The sequence below is a fragment of the Leuciscus leuciscus genome (genome assembly GCF_965113295.1).
Source record: "Leuciscus leuciscus genome assembly, chromosome: 4".
Classification (NCBI taxonomy): domain Eukaryota; kingdom Metazoa; phylum Chordata; class Actinopteri; order Cypriniformes; family Leuciscidae; genus Leuciscus; species Leuciscus leuciscus.
The window spans coordinates 43,063,514-43,082,698 of record NC_138728.1 but is presented as its reverse complement, the minus strand read 5'-3'; the positions used below and the strand labels follow the sequence as shown (position 1 = coordinate 43,082,698).

General features: G+C 38.6%; 1 protein-coding gene across 3 annotated transcripts in view; it reads left to right on the top strand.

The window, feature by feature from the left end:
• Positions 1–19,185, top strand: part of LOC309496110 (membrane-spanning 4-domains subfamily A member 4A-like) — an 89,239-nt gene that overhangs the window by 45,936 nt on the left and 24,118 nt on the right. The window contains exons 5-8 of one of the 3 annotated variants that reach the window (XM_082166106.1): positions 12,129–12,275; positions 12,626–12,739; positions 12,962–13,042; positions 13,280–13,768. The exons of the other annotated variants lie outside the window; for them this stretch is intronic. Of the exons in view, the coding sequence (XP_082022232.1) occupies positions 12,129–12,275; positions 12,626–12,739; positions 12,962–13,042; positions 13,280–13,357 (420 nt within the window). The 3' untranslated portion in view covers positions 13,358–13,768. Of the gene's footprint in view, positions 1–12,128; positions 12,276–12,625; positions 12,740–12,961; positions 13,043–13,279; positions 13,769–19,185 lie in introns of those variants that run through there. 3 annotated transcript variants of the gene reach the window in all.

Sequence of the window (19,185 nt, the reverse complement as noted above, 5' to 3'; positions counted from 1 at the left end):
GGTGTATGATGATCACCATCACCTTTATAGCTGTAAAACAAACAAACAACTGTGAGCATGTTTATTACACAAAATATAACAACTGCATTTCAATCATTAAAAGTAACATTGGCCAGATGCAAAGCCATACAGACACATAATGTTTGTATGGACTATGTGAAACCATAATATGTAAACAGAATTATACTAATATCTGAAAGAAAGGGAATAAGTGTACTTACTTTTCAGTTGTTCTCAAAACTGAACGACACCTGTCGCGTGCCCTCCCAGTGCGAGTTGCAGGTGAGGCTGAGAGTGATGCTACCACATTCCTATAAAAATAATAATATTAATATTAAAAAAGGTTGAACAAAGTACTATGCCAGCACATGCATAACTGATGGACAGTCAGCATGTTGATAAAACAACATCAGGTCTAACATCTGTAAAATAGTGGGTAAATATGTACTTACTCTTTCTGATTTCTGTCTATGTTGCTGCGTGCCCTCTTAGTGCGAGTTGCAGAACCTACATCATTCCTTTCAAAAAAAGTTGAAAACTATTATTATCATATATTTTAGAGTACTATTCCAGCACATGCACAACTGATGGGCATTAGCATTCTGATAAGATAACACAAAGAAAAAATATGTAACATTATCAACCAACCTCCTAAAATAAATAAAGTCATACAGGCTCATATTGTAATAAGTATATAAACAAAATTGAACGACCATGGGTAAATATGTACTTACTCTTTCTGATGTTCGACTGTGTTGCTGCGCGCCCTCCGAGTTGCAGATGAAGGTGATGCAGCTACATTCCTTTTTTTTTTTTTTTTGAAAACTATTATAACATAAATATTTCAAAGTATATTACCATTAGTCTATATGAATATCTGATGCGAATAATTGTAGACACGTGCTGTAGGCATATATTGCGTGTCAATAGGCCATTACGGAGATAGCAAAACGCAAACATTTTTGCAATTCATCAGCTGGGCATATTTACACATTTCAGCACATACACACATTTGCAATAGATATTTGCAAGCACTCTTCGTTGATGATAATGAGGCAGCATAAACACTAGTTAAAATATAATCTAAACATACATAATATTTTCTAAATTAATTTCAAAATTCTAACTTTCATACAGGCCTATGATCTAAACATATCGTTGTACATATTATACAGCATGTCTAGGCTATGCTGTATAAAGTTTTCTGAAGGCACGCGCCGAAACGCGTTTGTGCAAATAAGTTTATTTATGCATGAAGCCTCTCTCCTTAGCTGAGTTATTAGCTGAGTTTCAGTTCATTTTCCAGACTTGTTTCAGAAAGATTTTTACGGAGACAGAGTGAGCTGAAAGCGCACCCTGTTTATTTTATTTATTTAAAAATAAAAACAAGGTTTTGATGTTAATGTGAGTGTACACAAAAAAAAGAAGACCCTCTATAGTTTATAATCATGTATTTATTTTATTTATTTATTTTCCTAACAGTTTCTTTGTCCTGTCCAGCTTCAATAAGACTATTCATTTCATTTCGTTTGCGTGTTAAAACACCAAGCTTCCCCCTACGTGTTGCAATTAACTTAAACAGTTCTTTTTCTTCGTACAAATCCTGCTCTTCAGGCTCTTCGTCAGACATTTTTTCAAAGATTAACTCAAAGTTCAACACATAAGTGAGAAAACAAACGCAAGTGAAAGGTTCAGTTTGTGGTATAAGCACGGCGGCTCACATTCAAAGTCATTTTATGAGCGCAGCGGCTCGCTTCAATTCAGCGTTTTACTCACAAACGTCCAAGGAGATAAAGATTAAATCCTCCCATATTTCCAGCGGGAAACGTGTATAATCCACATACTTTAAAGAATGCAGCTCCCAATCTTCCAAGTATTCTTAGGATAAATCCGCAAATCAAACTTTCCAAACGCAGGTGACTTCCAAATGTTCCAATGCAGCAGGTTTCACTTTCCAATAGCAGGGTTTTTCAACTATGTAGTGCCTTCCATAAGTCACTTCGGACGCCTCAGGGGTTTCAATAAATTGTTAATTTTATTCCAGTATAGCATTTTGTCACTAAACTGGTAAATAAACCAAAAGTAAATAAATTGAAAAACCATATGCCTGCTGGCGTCCATGCATTTCCAACATCCAATTCCAAACTTTTCAACACCTCAAGGATTCCTCCTTTGTCTACCTCTATGCCACTAATTGGCACAGGTGTGCAATTTTAACTCCCTCTGAGCCAAGGCCTTCCAAGGCCGCAAGGTCATAATTCACCAGCAGGGGTCATTAAATTAAATTTAACATAAATGTCACAAATGGCTCTTACAATGACCATAAATGACAGATTTTTTTAAGTTTATGTTGCTGCTATGTGAAAAAAATCCAGCAAAACGCGCCGGCGCGTTTGCCGACCTCAGAGGGTTAAGAGCTATGAGCTCACAGGACTAGAAGTAGGTAGTATTGATGGAGGTGGAGGTGGATACATAGATCTGCCTAAAATATACACTCAACCCAAGATCCCTGTATCAAAAGAGAACCTACTCACTCACCATGATCTTGAAAAATGGCCTTATTTGAAAGAAATCGAACTGAAAAGAATCAACGCTGACATTGAAATCTTGTTTGGAATTAATGTTCCAAAAGCTATGGAACCGTGGAAAATAGTGAACAGTCAAGGAAATGGACCATATGCGGTCAAGACTGTGCTAGGGTGGGTGGTTAATGGCCCACTCAATTCTTGTCCCTCTATGGATGAAGTTGGATTAACGTCAGTGATGGCCAATCGCATCTCTATGGAAAATCTTCAGGATCTGCTTATCAGGCAATATCATGACTTTCCTGAAAAGGATTATGAGGAGAAAAGAGAAATGTTCTGAAGACAAAATATTCATGAACATAGCAACGACTTCAGTGGAACTCAAAAATGGGCATTGCACTTACCTCTACCGCTTCGTGATAAAGATGCAACCTTGCCCAACAACTATGAAGTGACAGCACAACGTACACTTAACCTTGCTAAGAGATTCAAGAAGGATCCTGCTTATGCAAATGAGTATAGTGTGTTCATGGAGGATGTGCTGAAGAAGGGATACGCAGAAAAGGTGCCACAAGAACAACTCCACAGGAATGATGGTCATCTATGGTATACCACATCATGGGGTGTACCACAAGAAGAAAGGAAAGCTTAGAGTCGTTTTTGATTGTTCATCTTCGTACAAAGGCAAAGCTCTTACCTCCGAACTTCTCCAAGGTCCTGACCTGACCAACCCTCTTCTTGGTGTGTTGCTTAGATTCAGGAAGGAACGAATTTCAATAATGGCAGACATCGAAGCAATGTACTATCAGGTACGAGTTCAAAATGATCATTGTGACTTTCTTCGATTCCTGTGGTGGCCACAAGGGGATGTTAACCAGCCACTGGAAGTCTATAGGATGAATGTTAATCTTTTTGGTGCAGTATCATCTCCCAGCATTGCCAATTTAGTCTTAAAGCAAACAGGAATTGATAATTCTGAACGATACAGCTCACAAGTCATTGATACAATTAATCATAGTTTTTACGTCGATGATTGTCTCAAATCTGTGGCTTCCGTGGAAGAAGCAATCAAGCTCATTAAAGACCTCAGGGAAGTATGCACCCTAGGAGGATTTACTTTGAGTAAATAGGTGAGCAACAGCTTTGAAGTCCTTGAGACTATTCCAGAAAGTTACAGAGCTCCTCTTGTGAAACAGCTGGACTTGGACAGGGAAAAACCTCCTCTTGAGAGGGCATTCGGAATCCAGTGGAACATCCAAAAGGATGTCTTTACCTTTTGGGTAGCCGTTATAAATAGAGCTCCCACAAGACGAACAATCCTTTCTGTAGTCAATTCTATCTATGACCCACTAGGTTTCCTTTCCCCGTTTGTTCTCAAGGCTAAGCAAATCCTGCAAAGGCTCTGCCATGAGAAATATGGGTGGGATGAAATAATCTCAAATGAAATGATATGACCATGGCAAAGATGGCTTACAGAGTTAGACCAGCTGAGCAGATTTGAAGTGGACAGGTGCATGAAGCCTGAAAACTTTGGTGTTGTAAAGACAGCAGAATTACATCACTTTTGTGATGCGAGCGAGCTAGGGAATGGGACAGTGAGTTACCTCAAACTTACAAACAGTATCAAAGATGTTCACGTTACCTTTGTACTGGGAAAAGCCAGAGTAGTCCCACTGAAACGGATGACCGTTCCTAGACTTGGCTGTGAAGGTGGACAGAATGTTGCAAAAGGAACTTCACATGGAACTGGATGATTCTACTTTCTGGACAGACAGTACAGTAGTACTGAAGTACATCCACAACCAAACAAAACGATTTCATACTTATGTTGCCAACAGAATTGCAGTGATACATAACCTCTCGCAAGTACATCAATGGAGGCATGTATGTTCTGGGGACAACCCAGCAGATGACAGCTCACGTGGTCTACAGATAGAATCCCTCCTAAATTCCACCAGATGGCTGAACGGTCCTCATTTCCTGTCAAATGAGAAATCTGAATGGCCTGAGGTACCAGAAGATCTCCATTACATCTCACCAAATGATTCAGAGGTAAAAAGGGAGATCTCTGTGAATAGCTTGAACCTGCAGAACAATGCAACTACCAGAATAATTGAATATTATTCTTCATGGAGGAAACTATTAAGAGCTATTGCATGGTGGCTAAGGCTCAAAAGACTCTTGATTCTTCGAAATCAGAAAGACAAAGATCTTATGATAGATTCCAAGTGGAAAGTTGAGCAACAAGGATTAACTCCAGAGGATCTGGACGAAGCTGAGAAGTCCATCATTAGCTATGAACAACAGCGCTACTTTGACTCTGAGATTACACTTTTGAGAGTAGACAAACCCATCAAAGCAAATAGCTCCATATACAAACTGGATCCAATCATTGATGAGGGCATTTTGAGGATTGGAGGAAGGCTAAGCAAAGCAGCCATGCCAGTGAGTCTAAAGAACCCAATTATCCTACCTAAAGACTCGCACATATCCAGACTGATCCTGCGTGATATTCATCAAAAGGTTGGACACTCAGGAAGAAATCACATGCTCTCAAGATTGGGTCAGAGGTTCTGGCTACCATCTGCCAATTCCTCTGCGAGAAAGATAATAAAAGCTTGTGTCTTTTGCAGACGAATGCAGGCTAAAATTGGAGAACAGAAAATGGCTGACCTACCAGAGGAACGTGTCGCTCCTGATCTACTACCTTTCTCACATGTAGGTATTGACTACTTTGGACCTATAGAAGTCAAAAGAGGCCGCTCTCGTGTGAAGAGATGGGGAGTGATATTTACCTGCATGGCGAGCCGAGCCATTCATCTTGGGGTAGCAAGCACACTTAACACAGACTCTTGTATCAATGCTATTCGATGGTTTTTATGTCGGAGAGGACCAATACTGACCATCAGGTCTGATCGTGGCACCAATTTTGTGTGTGCACAGAAGGAATTAGAGGCCATCTTGAACCAGATTGACCTTCGCAAAATTCAAGATGCTTTGCTGAGTGATCATGTCAGGTGGATTTTCAATCCACCATTTGCACCCCACTTTGGAGGAGTGTGGGAGAGATTAATCAAGCTAGTAAAAAAAATACCACTTTCTGTTTTAAAACAACAGACATTGGATGATGATATGTTACAAACAGCTTTCTGCGAAGTCAAATGCATTCTCAGTGATCGGCCCATTACAACTGTATCAGGTGATACAAATGATCTTGAACCCCTAACACCAAATCACCTTCTGCAGTTGAAATCCAAACCTCTCTTTCCACCTGGACTCTTCAATAAGGATGACTTGTATGCTAGAAAGCGATGGAAACAGGTTCAATACCTTGCAGACATTTTCTGGCAACGATGGACCACTGAATATCTTTCATTGATGCAGCAACGGCAAAAATGGGTCAATACCAAGAGAAACTTCAAGGTAAATGACCTAGTAGTCATAGTGGACCATACAGCACCAAGGAACTCGTGGCCCCTAGGTCGTGTGATGAAGACCCTGCCAGGGCCCAAAGGTCTTGTCCGCAGTGTCATACTGAAGACTAGAACTGCTGTTCTACAAAGACCCATCACCAAACTCTGCTTGCTCCTGGAAGCTGAAGAATCAGCTTAAGAGTCTAACAATGCAATGTCAGCATTCTATAGTCTGTTCAATATGCACGCTTTCACATATCCTGACAAACTCAGGGGTTCATGGGGATGATATAAAAAAGAGAGAAGGAAGTTAAATATGACAATGTGTTGACATTGATAAATGGAATGCAATGTAATTGTTTTGATAAATGCAATATGAATTGACATTTGGTTTGGTATATTGAAAATATGGCAAGACTTGTATTAGTTATGTGTGTTTTGGCTCCATTCAAAATATTATGCTTAGTAATTGTTCTGCTTCTGGCATTAACAATTAGGGGCCAGGATGTAGGAGCCATATTTAGAATTTTTGTGTACTACCAAAATTGATATTTGTTTAATTTACTTATTTTATATTTTTCTTTTGTTTCATATCTGGACTAACCTGTTCACGTGAATAGACTTGCTCCTCCTCCTTGACACATCATTACGGCGCGAATGTGCAGGACTTAAATGTGTATTAGAATTGTTGGTAGACAGGTTAGAGTGTGGAGAGCAACAGTTTTCTTCAATCGCTTGCTATGGTATCCATGCTCACAGCAATATTTTGTTTTTTGTTTTCTTGGAAGTAAAATTTTTTTTTGGATTGAAAGTAAACCGGAGATTATGTTCAATAAACCGCGGCTTTTGTCATGACTGCATCTCCGTGCGTGCTTTGTGGACATGTGAATCGGGAGAGACTCCTCCGCTAACCTCAAAAGGGCTAAAGAAAGTTTTAACAAGATTAGCCTCTACAGTCATACTCTCTTCCTTTCAGCACAGAGCTGATGATGTCTCTCTCAAATGGCGTGTCAAACCTTGAATAAAACAGAATGTATAAAACAGATCAATTAAGCCCTTTTCACACAGAGATTCTGGAAAATACACGGATAATGTGTCCCGGGATTTGACCCGGGATCATTTTGATTTTGGTTCATTCACACTGCCAGTGATTTTCCGGAATCTGTACGTGCGTTCACACACATCCCGTAAAGACACGTGACATCGATGTGATGTAATGTCTCAGCAGCGTCTTAAGTTTGCTAATGAGTTGCAGTTTCTCTCTCGAGAAACCACGCGTGTGCATCTTTTTTCCTGATTCAATCATAAACTAGCGCATGAAGTACCGTTCCACAAAGCTGGCGAACGATCTCAGCTTCAGCGTCATCACTACGACACACCCCTTACGGCATTGATTACGGTTTTGTACACACAGAGTACCTTCCAGAACTGATCCCAGCAATGTTACTTGGTTCCCATCCCGGGACCGATCCCGGCATCAATCCCAGGATGCGTTTACGTTCACACAGAAGGCATTCTAGCAATTTTATGGGAATTTCCTGGGATCAACGCAATGTGTGAAAGGGGCTTTACAGTGCATAGTGGCAAATATTTGTCATAATATTCAATGGCTTATTTAGCATGCAGTACCATTCAATTGTACAATTGGCAACAATACTATAGTACATAACTCACAAAAGATTCAATCAGCATGTCTGGTGTCACTTTGTTCTACCCATGAAGGAGACACACGGTAAAGGCCAACGGCAGCTTCACTGGGAAGAATCCATGATCCTGGTATCCTTTTAGTAGAATTCTACCTACTGCCTCCCATTCTTCTTTTCCATACTCAGGCTGAAGTGCTGGGACATACTCTGTAACAGTCTCGCTATCCACTCCTAGTGAGACACGATTTCCTTATCACTTCTCACGTGTGTTTGGTTGTGAAACGTAGTTTGCGGACCAGCTAGAAGTTGTCAGTGATTCTTTCTTTTGTAAAATCATGTAGTGTGCCGATCCATCGTTCAGTGTGAACACAGCAGCAACTGAATGTTACCCCAGATAGTCACGCAGTGTGAAAAGAACAGTGACCCGACTACTTTGAAAATCGTGCAGTGTGAACTCGGCATTAGTTTTCACTGTACTGTGATCCATAGAGTACCTCCAATGCTTTGTATCATAGTCAATTGTTCCATTTGCAGGGATGGAGCGGAATGGAACAATAGTCCCGTGACGAAGCAGTAACTAGTTTAACCCACAATGATTCCAAATCCCAAATGACCACAGTCACGCTTTGAAGCCACTGTCCTTAGGTTATAGAACTCTCATGTTCCAGTTCGTATTACAGCCTTGAGCTTGATCGACTAAAGGAAAAATAGAGGATATTCAAAGAGTCCTTCTACAAACAAAACATGCATACTAACATTAGCACGCCCGTTTCAAACCGACCAACAGCAATAAAACCCCCAAACAACTAAATACAGCTTGCACAGAAAATAACCACAGTTGACATGTTGACCTTGAAACAATAGTTTCTCAATCTGGACTCTGAGCAGATTGTGTGAACCAAGAGAGAAGAACCATGCTTCCCTTTCCACATCATTTGCAATGTCCTGTTTTACTAAAATGAATTACCAATATAATTACTAAAATAAGTTATTCATTTCAAATTGAATATATGCGGTAGTGATTCATTGGATCAAGAGAACTCAAGGTTTGGATCATATTACGGTTTTTGAGATTGGATCATTTTTCGGACCAGCAAAAAACAAACAAACAAAAAAAAAAGTTTGGGGTGGGGGTTAACTTTGCTTTCCATTTATCACTTAAAGCTCACTTTAAGTAACCTACTCCAATACCACTGCAAAAACTACAAGCCTAACTAATAAAGTTAAAGTAATATTAAAGGCAAGTGAACAGACAGTAAAAAGAACAAACAGCAATTACAAGCATAGATAAATACAATCTAACATATACAATCTAACATTTACAAATAAAGTAAGGTCTAACTGTAGTATTCATGTCAGGTAGGCCAACAAAAATGTAATAATTAAATGAAAAATAACACTGTTTACTGTATAAACTTTATAAATTAATCTTTGTTAAAGCTGTGTTTTGTAGTTTGATTAACATTAATGACAGACAACAGCATGTATTTATAGGCTGCTGTCACTTTAACTCGTTCACTTAAGACATAACCGATTGTGTTTACGAGAATACTTCATTATTTTGACTGTGTGTGTATAATATGTCCATCGACGTGCATGGGGACGTGAAAGAGGAACCGATTCGGAGTCTGAAATGCGCCTATCTCTCTGTGTGTGCTGCTGTGACCACAGATAACAGTGTGCGACGCCGAGTACCGAAATAAATTCTCATTTGCCTCTTCCAGCGCTGGAATGTTTTAAAATCTATTGAATGTGTAAACTAGCAAGACAAACCACGTGCAAATGATAATCTTTCACTCTATTGTGGTTAAACTCGAATCATATGCATGGCGAACCGGATCAACGATCCGTTTAACCCCTAGGTAACTGGATTCAAAATAATGAACATATTAATAAATATGCATGTTTAAATCACCTTTTGCTCAATCATACGCTTTAACATGTCCTCTGGCATTCCACGATTGCGAAGGAAGTCATCATCATCCTCCGCCATGACTGCGATGATCTGTGCCCACTGTTTTCTGCGTTTGATCCCGCCAGCTTTGACCTTCCTGTTCCTGTTGTGATGCGATCAAATCTGGCCGATGTACAAATGTCCTATGGGCAACAACTCTTCTATCTATTCTGCAGTAGGTTTCATAAAAGTATACTCTTAGCACAGACCATACAGCAGCAGCAACAACAATAACAGTGAAGTTATTATTATTAATAATAATAATAGCTGCAGTAGTGGTAGGCTAAGGCAGTGCGAGCCAAGTCTGATCTGGCTAATAATGGCCAAGCACATGAATATCTATATCTATAGGCGATTATATGAGTTGTGTAAAGTTAACAAATAAACCAAATCTAATAGATAAACTAAAAAGCTGGCGGAAAGAGCAATACTGACAACAAAACTAGCACAACTATGTGGAATTGCTAAATAAGTTAATTGCCATTATGCAACATTTTAGAAAAGTATGAGTAGAATATCCAATGTTATGAAAACCGAAGGTCCAGCTTGTAAAAGTGCATAACAGAGGGTCAACACAACATAACTACAATGCGTTCTTAAATTCCGCCATCTAGTGGCATATCGAAATTAATACAAACCTTAACATAAAGAGACGGACAGTGTTATTAACAGACCAAACACAGTAAAAATCATAATAATAAAGTATATTTGTACAATATAATCTGATGAGCCCAGAATATAAACTCAACGCGTTTAATTACACGTTAAGCATTGCCGAATACACTCAAATGAGATCGACTCAGAAAAGACGTCATTAAACATGTACATCTTCTTTGTTGCATGCGCAAATTATGATCACTAATACAAAATAAAACATTTTATTCACAAAAATGTCTCTATTTGTACAAATTGCTGCACATTCGTTGAATTCTGAATTTTGCACACATAAGTTGAAAGCAATTTATTTGTGGATGGTAGCCTAAAACATATCTGCAACTTTTATCAAGTTCACGGATAATTGTGTGTGCATTTATTAATCATTATGAGACTAAAATCATAATAAAGTATACTACAAAAAATCAGATGAGTCCAGAATATGAACGCAACGCGTTTAATTTCACGTTAAGCATTTTCCTCCCATTGAAAACCATTATAAGAACGCTAAATGTGGCTTAATGCATATTAGAATGTCCCCTTATTATGTCAAAATAACAAGTTATGTCAAAATAACGAGATATTTATGTCAAAATAAGAAGATATTATGTCAAAATAATGACCTATTATGTCGAAATAATGACTTATTATGTCGAAATAACGAGATATTATATCAAATAACGAGATATGTTGAAATAAGTTGGAAATACGTTTTTTCACCTTGCGGTTCAGGGCTTCCGTAGATTTTTGCACAAGGATTCAGAAAATAAGTATGGGCAGAATGCTTTACTTGGTAATTTAAAGAAAAAGGTACAAGGTATTGTTGTAGGTAACTGAGATAGTTGAAATTAATACATTTAAATATAAATTGAAGCCATGCAAAAATGACCATTGGAGTGTGACCACCATCGTACATTGTTGATTTGTTTTGGGATGTTCTTTTTTCTATGGAAGTCTATGAAATGCTATATTAAGCGGGGCAAGATCTGATTTTAATACAGTTTCATAAACCACATCACAATAATCAAAGTACTGAAGTATTAATTGAGAAACAAATTTCTTACGAACACTATATGAAAAACAATTCCGAAATCGATGTAAGATACTAATTCCAATGTTAACTTTGTGTAAAATATAGTTAATGTGATTTGAAAAAAAATCAATCAAGCCATACCCCGAGATATTCAATATAGTATCAACTTTATGCAATAAGGAGTACCTTATTTAGGTGATACAATTTAAGTTTCTGTCTAGAACCAAAAATCATAACAACTTTTTTTTGTTGTTGTCAAAAGCCAATCTTGTAACATATTAAAATCAGACTGAAGAGATAGTTGAATTTGTATAGAAACAGAATTTGAAGCATATATAACAGTATCATCAGCATAAAGTTGAACCTGACAACTTTTGAGAATTAATGGTAAATTAACACAAATAGAAAAAAGAAGTGGTCCCAGTATTGAACCTTGAGGGAAATAACTGAACTGAACATAACCTAAACTGAACATAACTGAAGGATCAGTAAAGTTGAAAATAAAATATGAATCTTTTTGGGTGGACTGGTCCAACTCAATTGAATGCATACGTTTTTATACACATTTTTAGAATTTATGCGCATCTTGGCATTTCCATCCAGCATTTTTTTTGGTGATATCCCAAAATGCACATAATACTTTGCGGATGGAACCATAGCTAATGAAGATTGACTGGACTATATTGTAAAAACATTATTTCTTAAATAGATACATTTCAATCATATCCCTTAATCATCCACATGAGACATTGGTGCTTAGACCCTGATAAATTATGCTTGTGGGTATATTTTATTTGTTTGTTTATTTTTATCACACTCCATATACCTTTCCATCTACGCTAACAAGTTAAAGTTATAGGTCATTTATTAATCTATTTTATGTTTTTTTTTTTCTACCTATAGGTGAAAGGTTCACTTGGAATGAACGTTTTCAGTGCTATAATTGCAGGCATTTCCTTTATCATAATTCCATTGGATTTGACTCTAGGGCCATTGAACACTTACTGCAACAGTTATTATGATTGTTATGATATTGGGGACAAGTATAAGGTATGTTACCAACTTTTATTTTCACATTTATTTAGTAATTACAATAAAATCACTCTGCTCAGTAAAGTTGTCAAGTCAAGCCTTAATCTGCTCTCATTTATCTAGTCTTTTTACAAACATTTCAGAAGTAGTTTATAGATCTCTTGCTATTACTGATCATTTACAATGCAAGAAGGCATTATACATTAATTTTAAACTCAGTCCAGTTTGACCTATAAATATGTTGTATTACTATATGAACCTCAAGGATGATAGATTCTGAACTTCTGAACAGCCTGTGTACTGATGTGAGTGCTAATCATAAATTATTTTGTCATTATTATTTGTGCTAATGTTGAATTCTCTCTCAGACTCTCTTCTGGGGAATCAGTAGTGTATCATTGATATTCGCCTTCCTTCAGTTTATCATCTCCATCTGTCTGTCAGCATTTGCCTGTAAAGCCACCTCCTGCTGTTCTCCACAGGTGAGTGATGCGCCAAGTCTTTCAGTTGCAAAATTACTTTAAGATATCCAAATGAAAGCATAAAGTTCCACACCAGGACATTTCAGAAGGATTTCAGTCTTTTGCTTTTTTTCTACTCCATTTGAAGTATATTGATGTCTATAATCCTGAAATACTGAAACTGTCTGCCAGTGTCTTTGCATGTAAGAAGACATAAAACAATTTGTGTGCATTTTTCCAAAGGTGCCGTTTGTTCCACAAGTTTTAACTCAACAACCCTGTTGTTTTGGGCACAATCACTTCCATGATCTTAACAACTCAGAGGTAAGAGAAGCTTGTAACCCCAGTTTAATTAGACTTTGACTAAAACGGTACTGAAAAAAAATAAACAGTTCCACAAAGCAAATGTATTATTTTAATTTAGTGTCACTATATGTGATCTTGAAGTGTGTGGATGTAATGGGTGCATTAATTTGGGTGTTTAATAGCTTCAATAAGTCATCTGTAAGCAAGGAAGCTGATCATATAGCTCATATATACTTTTTCTTTTTTTTCTTTTAGATATCTGTGGTCAGCAACCCTGCCATGCATCATCCTCCTGCAGAAAATCCTCCACAATACAGTGATTTTAAAATATAAATATTAAAACAGAGTCGACAGAGTTGAGGTGGGACACAAGGGTTTTTCCAGTGATTTCCTGTCCATTATCTCTAATGTCTTTCATTAAAAAGAGAACATTATAGAAAAGAAAAAATGATAATAATTACAGAATTTATAAGTCACAAATATGTAAACAATAGGGGTGTAATGGTACACAGAAGTCATGGTTCGGTTCGTACCTCAATTTTGGGGTTTGGTAGAATTTCGATACAATAGGAAAAATGTCCACACTTTAGTTTTAGGGTCCAATTCTCACTATTAACTAACTGTCAACTTTTGTTACTAATTATTGCTTAGTAAACAGCGTTGCATTACCGCGCACATGCCCCCTTCTTCTGAATTGGAGTGTGGATCATCTGTGACTGACTGTATTTGTCATCTGACTGCATGCACTGAGGTATGAATACATATTCGGGATGAATACATGTATTGTTACACCCTTAGTAAATAATAACTATTCAAGACTAGATACTATTTCATGAGTTCTTACGTTTTAAGTCAAGAACTTTACCTAATCATCAGTGAAACTGGATAGATTGTGAACAACTAATTGCTTAATACAGTATAAACTGTAAGAATAAAGTATACAGAATGAAAAATGGCTTATTCGTGTCTTTTTGTGTGTGTTCCCTTTCACCTTTATTTAATTCAATTCAATTCAAATTTATTTGTATAACGCTTTTCACAATGCATATTGTTTACAGAAAGTGCATTTTACGAATGTACATAGAAAAATACAGTTAGTTAATCATGTATTAATTTAGGGCATAACATATTGCCAGCGTTGAGTCGTCTCTTCACGGGCGTCGAGTCGAGTATTTAACCAGGCAAGAGACTTAAGAAAGAATTCTTATTTACAACAACGGCCTGGCAGGATGTATACATATTTATCATTAAAACTTGATTAAAACAAGGGTGATGGATTGTGTCATGTCACAAAATAGCCTTCCTTTTTTCTTTAAAAATTGTAAACCGATATAAATATAGATATTAGGGATGTCCCATGCCAATCTTAAATTATCATGGCCGATCAAGGTATTTTCTTTATTTTACAGCAGCCATCGTGCAAGTGGCAGGAATACGCAGATAAAAATCTGCAGTGTGGAATTATTTTCAGTTGGAATATGAAAGCAGTGCAACAGCCACTTGCAATATCAATGCGAGCAGTTTCAACAATGCTGCGTCCAATACTACCAATTTGATACGGCACCTCAAAACAACAAAAACCCAGCGGAATACAGCACACTTGGGAAACAGACAAGCAATGGGGCCATGTCATTTTGCGGCACAATGCAAGAAATGCGGCGAAATGAAGCGCGGGACTCACGTGACGGCCGTTAGCTAGCTCGTCACTGTCCCGAAGCTAGCTAATAGCCTACAGCGAACGTTACTTGGCCAATAATGCAAAACCTCAACAGGATATTTGCTATCAATAACGTTGCATGACTAACCAAGTAAAAAAAAAAGCACTGTGCTTGCCTGCCAACTGCAAAATGTGTGCTGTTTCAACCGGCCACCCATTAGTAGGCCTCTTGCCACCGATGCTGCGGCACTCGATAAGATACTCCTTTTTAGAGTTTTCAGGATCGAAGTCTACGATCCAATTTACGGGGACTATACTGAGAGCATCTGTATCCTTCCCCTTTGACCAGCTCACTAGAGCAAACGTAAAAAAAAATTTCTCCTCTCACCGCTGAGGCACATACGCACAGACTCAGAGTAGCGGTGGTTATGTGCATGCGCAATATGTTCGCGCGGTGCAAAGGTGCTTAAGCGTGGGATCGTGCAGTGTCGTAAACAGGATTATCATCTGCGCATGTGTCACAGGGTGACGAAAACTTAAATTTTTCCCCAAAAGCGGAACTAATGTCCGCCGGGATTTGCTTCCCGCCGGACCCAAAACAAAAGAACACCGGTTTAGTTCCGGGCAAGCGCAAAATCCCTGTGAACGGGATAATTAGTCAAAATTGCCGCCAGCTGTGGGCAATGAGACACGTTGCCATTTAGAGGAGGATAAAAGGAGAGAGTGGAGATCAGACAGGGGTGAAGTTGGGGGACGAGAGGTTTGGGACGATGTGAAGGCTGGGACGATGTGAAGGCTGGGACGGGAGGTGTCTGGAGAGGGAAGTGTTTGGGGACCGGGTATCCCGGAAGGAGCGTGAGCGGTGGAGAAGAGGAAATGGGGCTGGCAAACGAGCACGGTGATGTGTTTGGGAGAAAGAGCACGCTGACTCAATCGGAAGGAAGAAAACGTTGGACAGTAAGATCGTTTGTGAAAGACTGTGAGAAGTTCAACCGATCTCTATCCTTTCTCTCTCTTGTCTATGGAACTTCTTGATGAGAATGCCAGGTCAGGAAATGGGCGACGGTCATATGTATTTCCCACTGAGTGCTGAATTGCAGTGATGAAATGATTTGATGCACTGTTTTGATGTGTGAAGTGTGAACTTAACCCCGCTGGATGTCCATCACTCACCTGTGTGTTCTATCATGTTCTAAAGACGTGAGAAAAGGCTAATACTGTTGTACTCCACAGAGACCTGAGTGTACTATCTGATAGCCCATTGTGAAGAGAGACACGTAGGTGAATGCTTAACTGACTGCTTTGCAGTGAAATCCTCCAGCCGTAAGTTCTCTGTCATTACTGAAGAAGAGGATTACGTGTCTGTATACTTACCTGACTGCTTTGCAGTGAAGTTCCCCCAGCCTAACGTCTCTCTCCCCCTGCCTAACGTCTCTCTGTCGTCAAGTTCTGTGTCTGTCAGCCCTTCAAGAGGAGTGCATACCTGAATATTCACCTGACTGCCTTGCAGTGAAGTTCCCCCAGCCGTAAGTTCCTGTCTGTCGTTACTGAAGAGGAGGATTACGCACCTGTATACTCACCTGTCTGTTGTTACTGAAGAGGAGGATTACGTGCTTGTATACTCACCCATCTGAACTTTCTGATTCACTTTATTACTTAATAAAATATTGATTCTTTGAAGTCCTGTTTGTCTGTCGTACTCTTTGCCTGGCCTCTGTCCAACTCCCCAAGGGTGGTAACGGGTCTCGAGGGGTGGGTGCAGTTCGATTGGCCCGCCCCGACCTGTGACACATGCGCATAACGGATCGTGCAAGCAGCAAAGTGGTACCGACATTGATCGAGGGTTCCGTTCCAGAAGAAGAGAGGCATGGACGGAAGGAGAAGAAAATACACTGCCCCTGGTTCAGAATATGAGATTCCATCAAGAACAAGGAGATACTGGAAAAGGAGGTTTGTGTTTTACTCCAGCCTAGTTAAGTTACGTTATTAACCCTCTGGGGACCAAAAACGCGCCCGCGCGTTTTGCTAGTTTTTTTTTTTTAGCAATGAAAATAAACACTAAATGCTCTGTTAATTTTGATCTTTCATTTTCGTGTAATACATCAATCGATCCTGTTCAGTTTCTATTTTTTTTCTGTATACTCACAATAAAAATAAAGTGTTTTGCTTTTTGACAAATAAAGAAAAAATAAGATGATGCGATTTCTGCCTTCTCTCTGTCAGTAAACTCCCATTTGAAACGCGTTTGAAAATGATCTATAACTCCGCGAAAATTCAGTCAAACAGGCAAACAGACCCACGGGCATAAAGCTTGAGATCGCATCTTTTAATTGAAGTCATTTATATAAAAAACAAATATTCTTAGTTTCTGTAATCTGTATACAAAGAGAGCGACTCCAGTCGACCTCATTACGAGATGATTCACAGTAATTTGACCACTCCCCGGAGAGCGCGCGCTATTCAAATGCAAATTCTGAGAACCATTTCAGTCTGTGAAACGCCCCCACATCAGCTGTAAACAAAGCGCGTCGCGAGTGAGACATTATAGCCTTTATGGAGAAAAGTTTCCACAGTGCTGATGAGGCGAAATATCTCCTGATATGAGCAGCAGATCGCGCTGAGGAGTGAGGTAGGCTGTTTTATTTTCTCAAGTGTGGAATAACGTTATAGAATAACGTTAGTGTAGGCCTGTAAACCGCAAAAAGATGAATCGCATTTCTATAATATGACTCGCGTTTCTGTGAGATGAATGAAGGGTACATATTTGTAAAGAGTGTTTAGCCTAAATATGAATCGCGTGTCTGTGTGTGAAAGAATAAACTGCTTTGCCATAGCCTACTGAGATGAGTAAAAATCGACTGGAATATGTTGAAATAAAATGTATTTGTATAAGCAACGTAAATTAACATTTATATGCCCTGATATTTCAATAAAACAACGTTAGTCAGGCGTTAGTCACACTATTTTTGTCAAAAATAAAGTCATAGACTAAGATGTTAGATGTTCCAATGTTGGCTATATTCAAACTAATGAATACATATGATAAAATGTAGGCCTATAATCTTTTTTTTCTTTTTTTTTTTTTTTTTACAAAGAAAGAGTACACTTGAACTATTGTTGAAATTGTAATTATTGTTGTAATTGTAACATTTTTAATAAAATAGCTAAACATATTTACAAGATAGATGTAAGCGAAATCTTAAATGGTCAATATAAGTATTCTTCTATATAGGCATTGTCCTTGCATTGTGGCTCAATCAGTGTCACAACTGAATGAATGGCTAATTATGCAGAGTCATTATGCAGAGTGGGTGGGACAACCGAGGTGTAAACTACTCCTTCACGCCCCCCTCGCATATTGGCTTTCCAAGCAAAACCTGTTTTACACCATTTAAATCAATGTATTTTTTTTTGTGAACGATAAAGCAAGACTATTTTCACATAATTTTGAAGCCAGTACTCAAAGGTACAACATCAATTAGACAAAAGTCTTGTGGACACATATTTAATATGTGTTTTGTGGTCTTAATTCAGCCACTTTCATTTTTATTTTTTCCAATAACCACGCATAAACATTATTCTCTTAAAAATACAAACATCTACATACACGTTGCTCGCATATTATGGTAGCCCTGTTTGTGCTATATAGAGTGAATTTACACCTTTGCCATTAACATGTTTATAAATAACTGAAAAAAGCACAAATTTCAAGGCATGTCAGAACATCTCAAGGGCTCCAAAAACACCTTGGTCCCCAGAGGGTTAAACAGTTGTTCTGTATTTACTGTTGTAGTTTCGTGGTTTGTGTGGGTTTTTACAAGCTTGCGGCTTAGCTAAACGTAGCTAGCATGTAGCACACTGGCTCGCAAATAGGGTTGTGCCGATGGACGATATCAACGTCGATATCACCCGATGACACGAGAGGTGAACTAAGTTAGGCCTAATCTGCATAGCCTGAAGACCCAGCCAAGCAATTCATTATTTTTTTCAAATATAATCAACATTTGCATAGGTAGGTACTAGATGTGTTGGGGAATGTATCATGTAACATTTTATTTATATTCAGCTATAATGAACGAAATGACTTGAAAAATGATTCGTTCATTTTGCTGAACGAGATTCAAAGATCCGAGTCAGTAAAATGATCCGAACCAATCACTGATTGTGCTGTAGTGACTGACACCCGTAAGAGCCAAAAGCAGTGGCGCATTCAGATCGCGCCTGCGCCGCAGTTAGTGTGAGCAGGGGGGAGAGAGTCAGATGAGAGTAGGTCTGATGGAACAGCAGGCAGCAGCACGGAGCATTTCTCCAAAGCATTTCTTCTCTTAACAAAAACTGTGATTGAGTGCACTTGGAAAGTTGGACTTTGGATGCGTTATCTGGAGTGTTGTCGTCGGAGAGAGAGAAGTGAAGTGAAAGTCAGAGGAAGCGCCGTGAACAATCTTCCTTAAAGGGATAGTTCACTTTAAAATGAAAATGCTGTCATCATATACTCACCCTCATG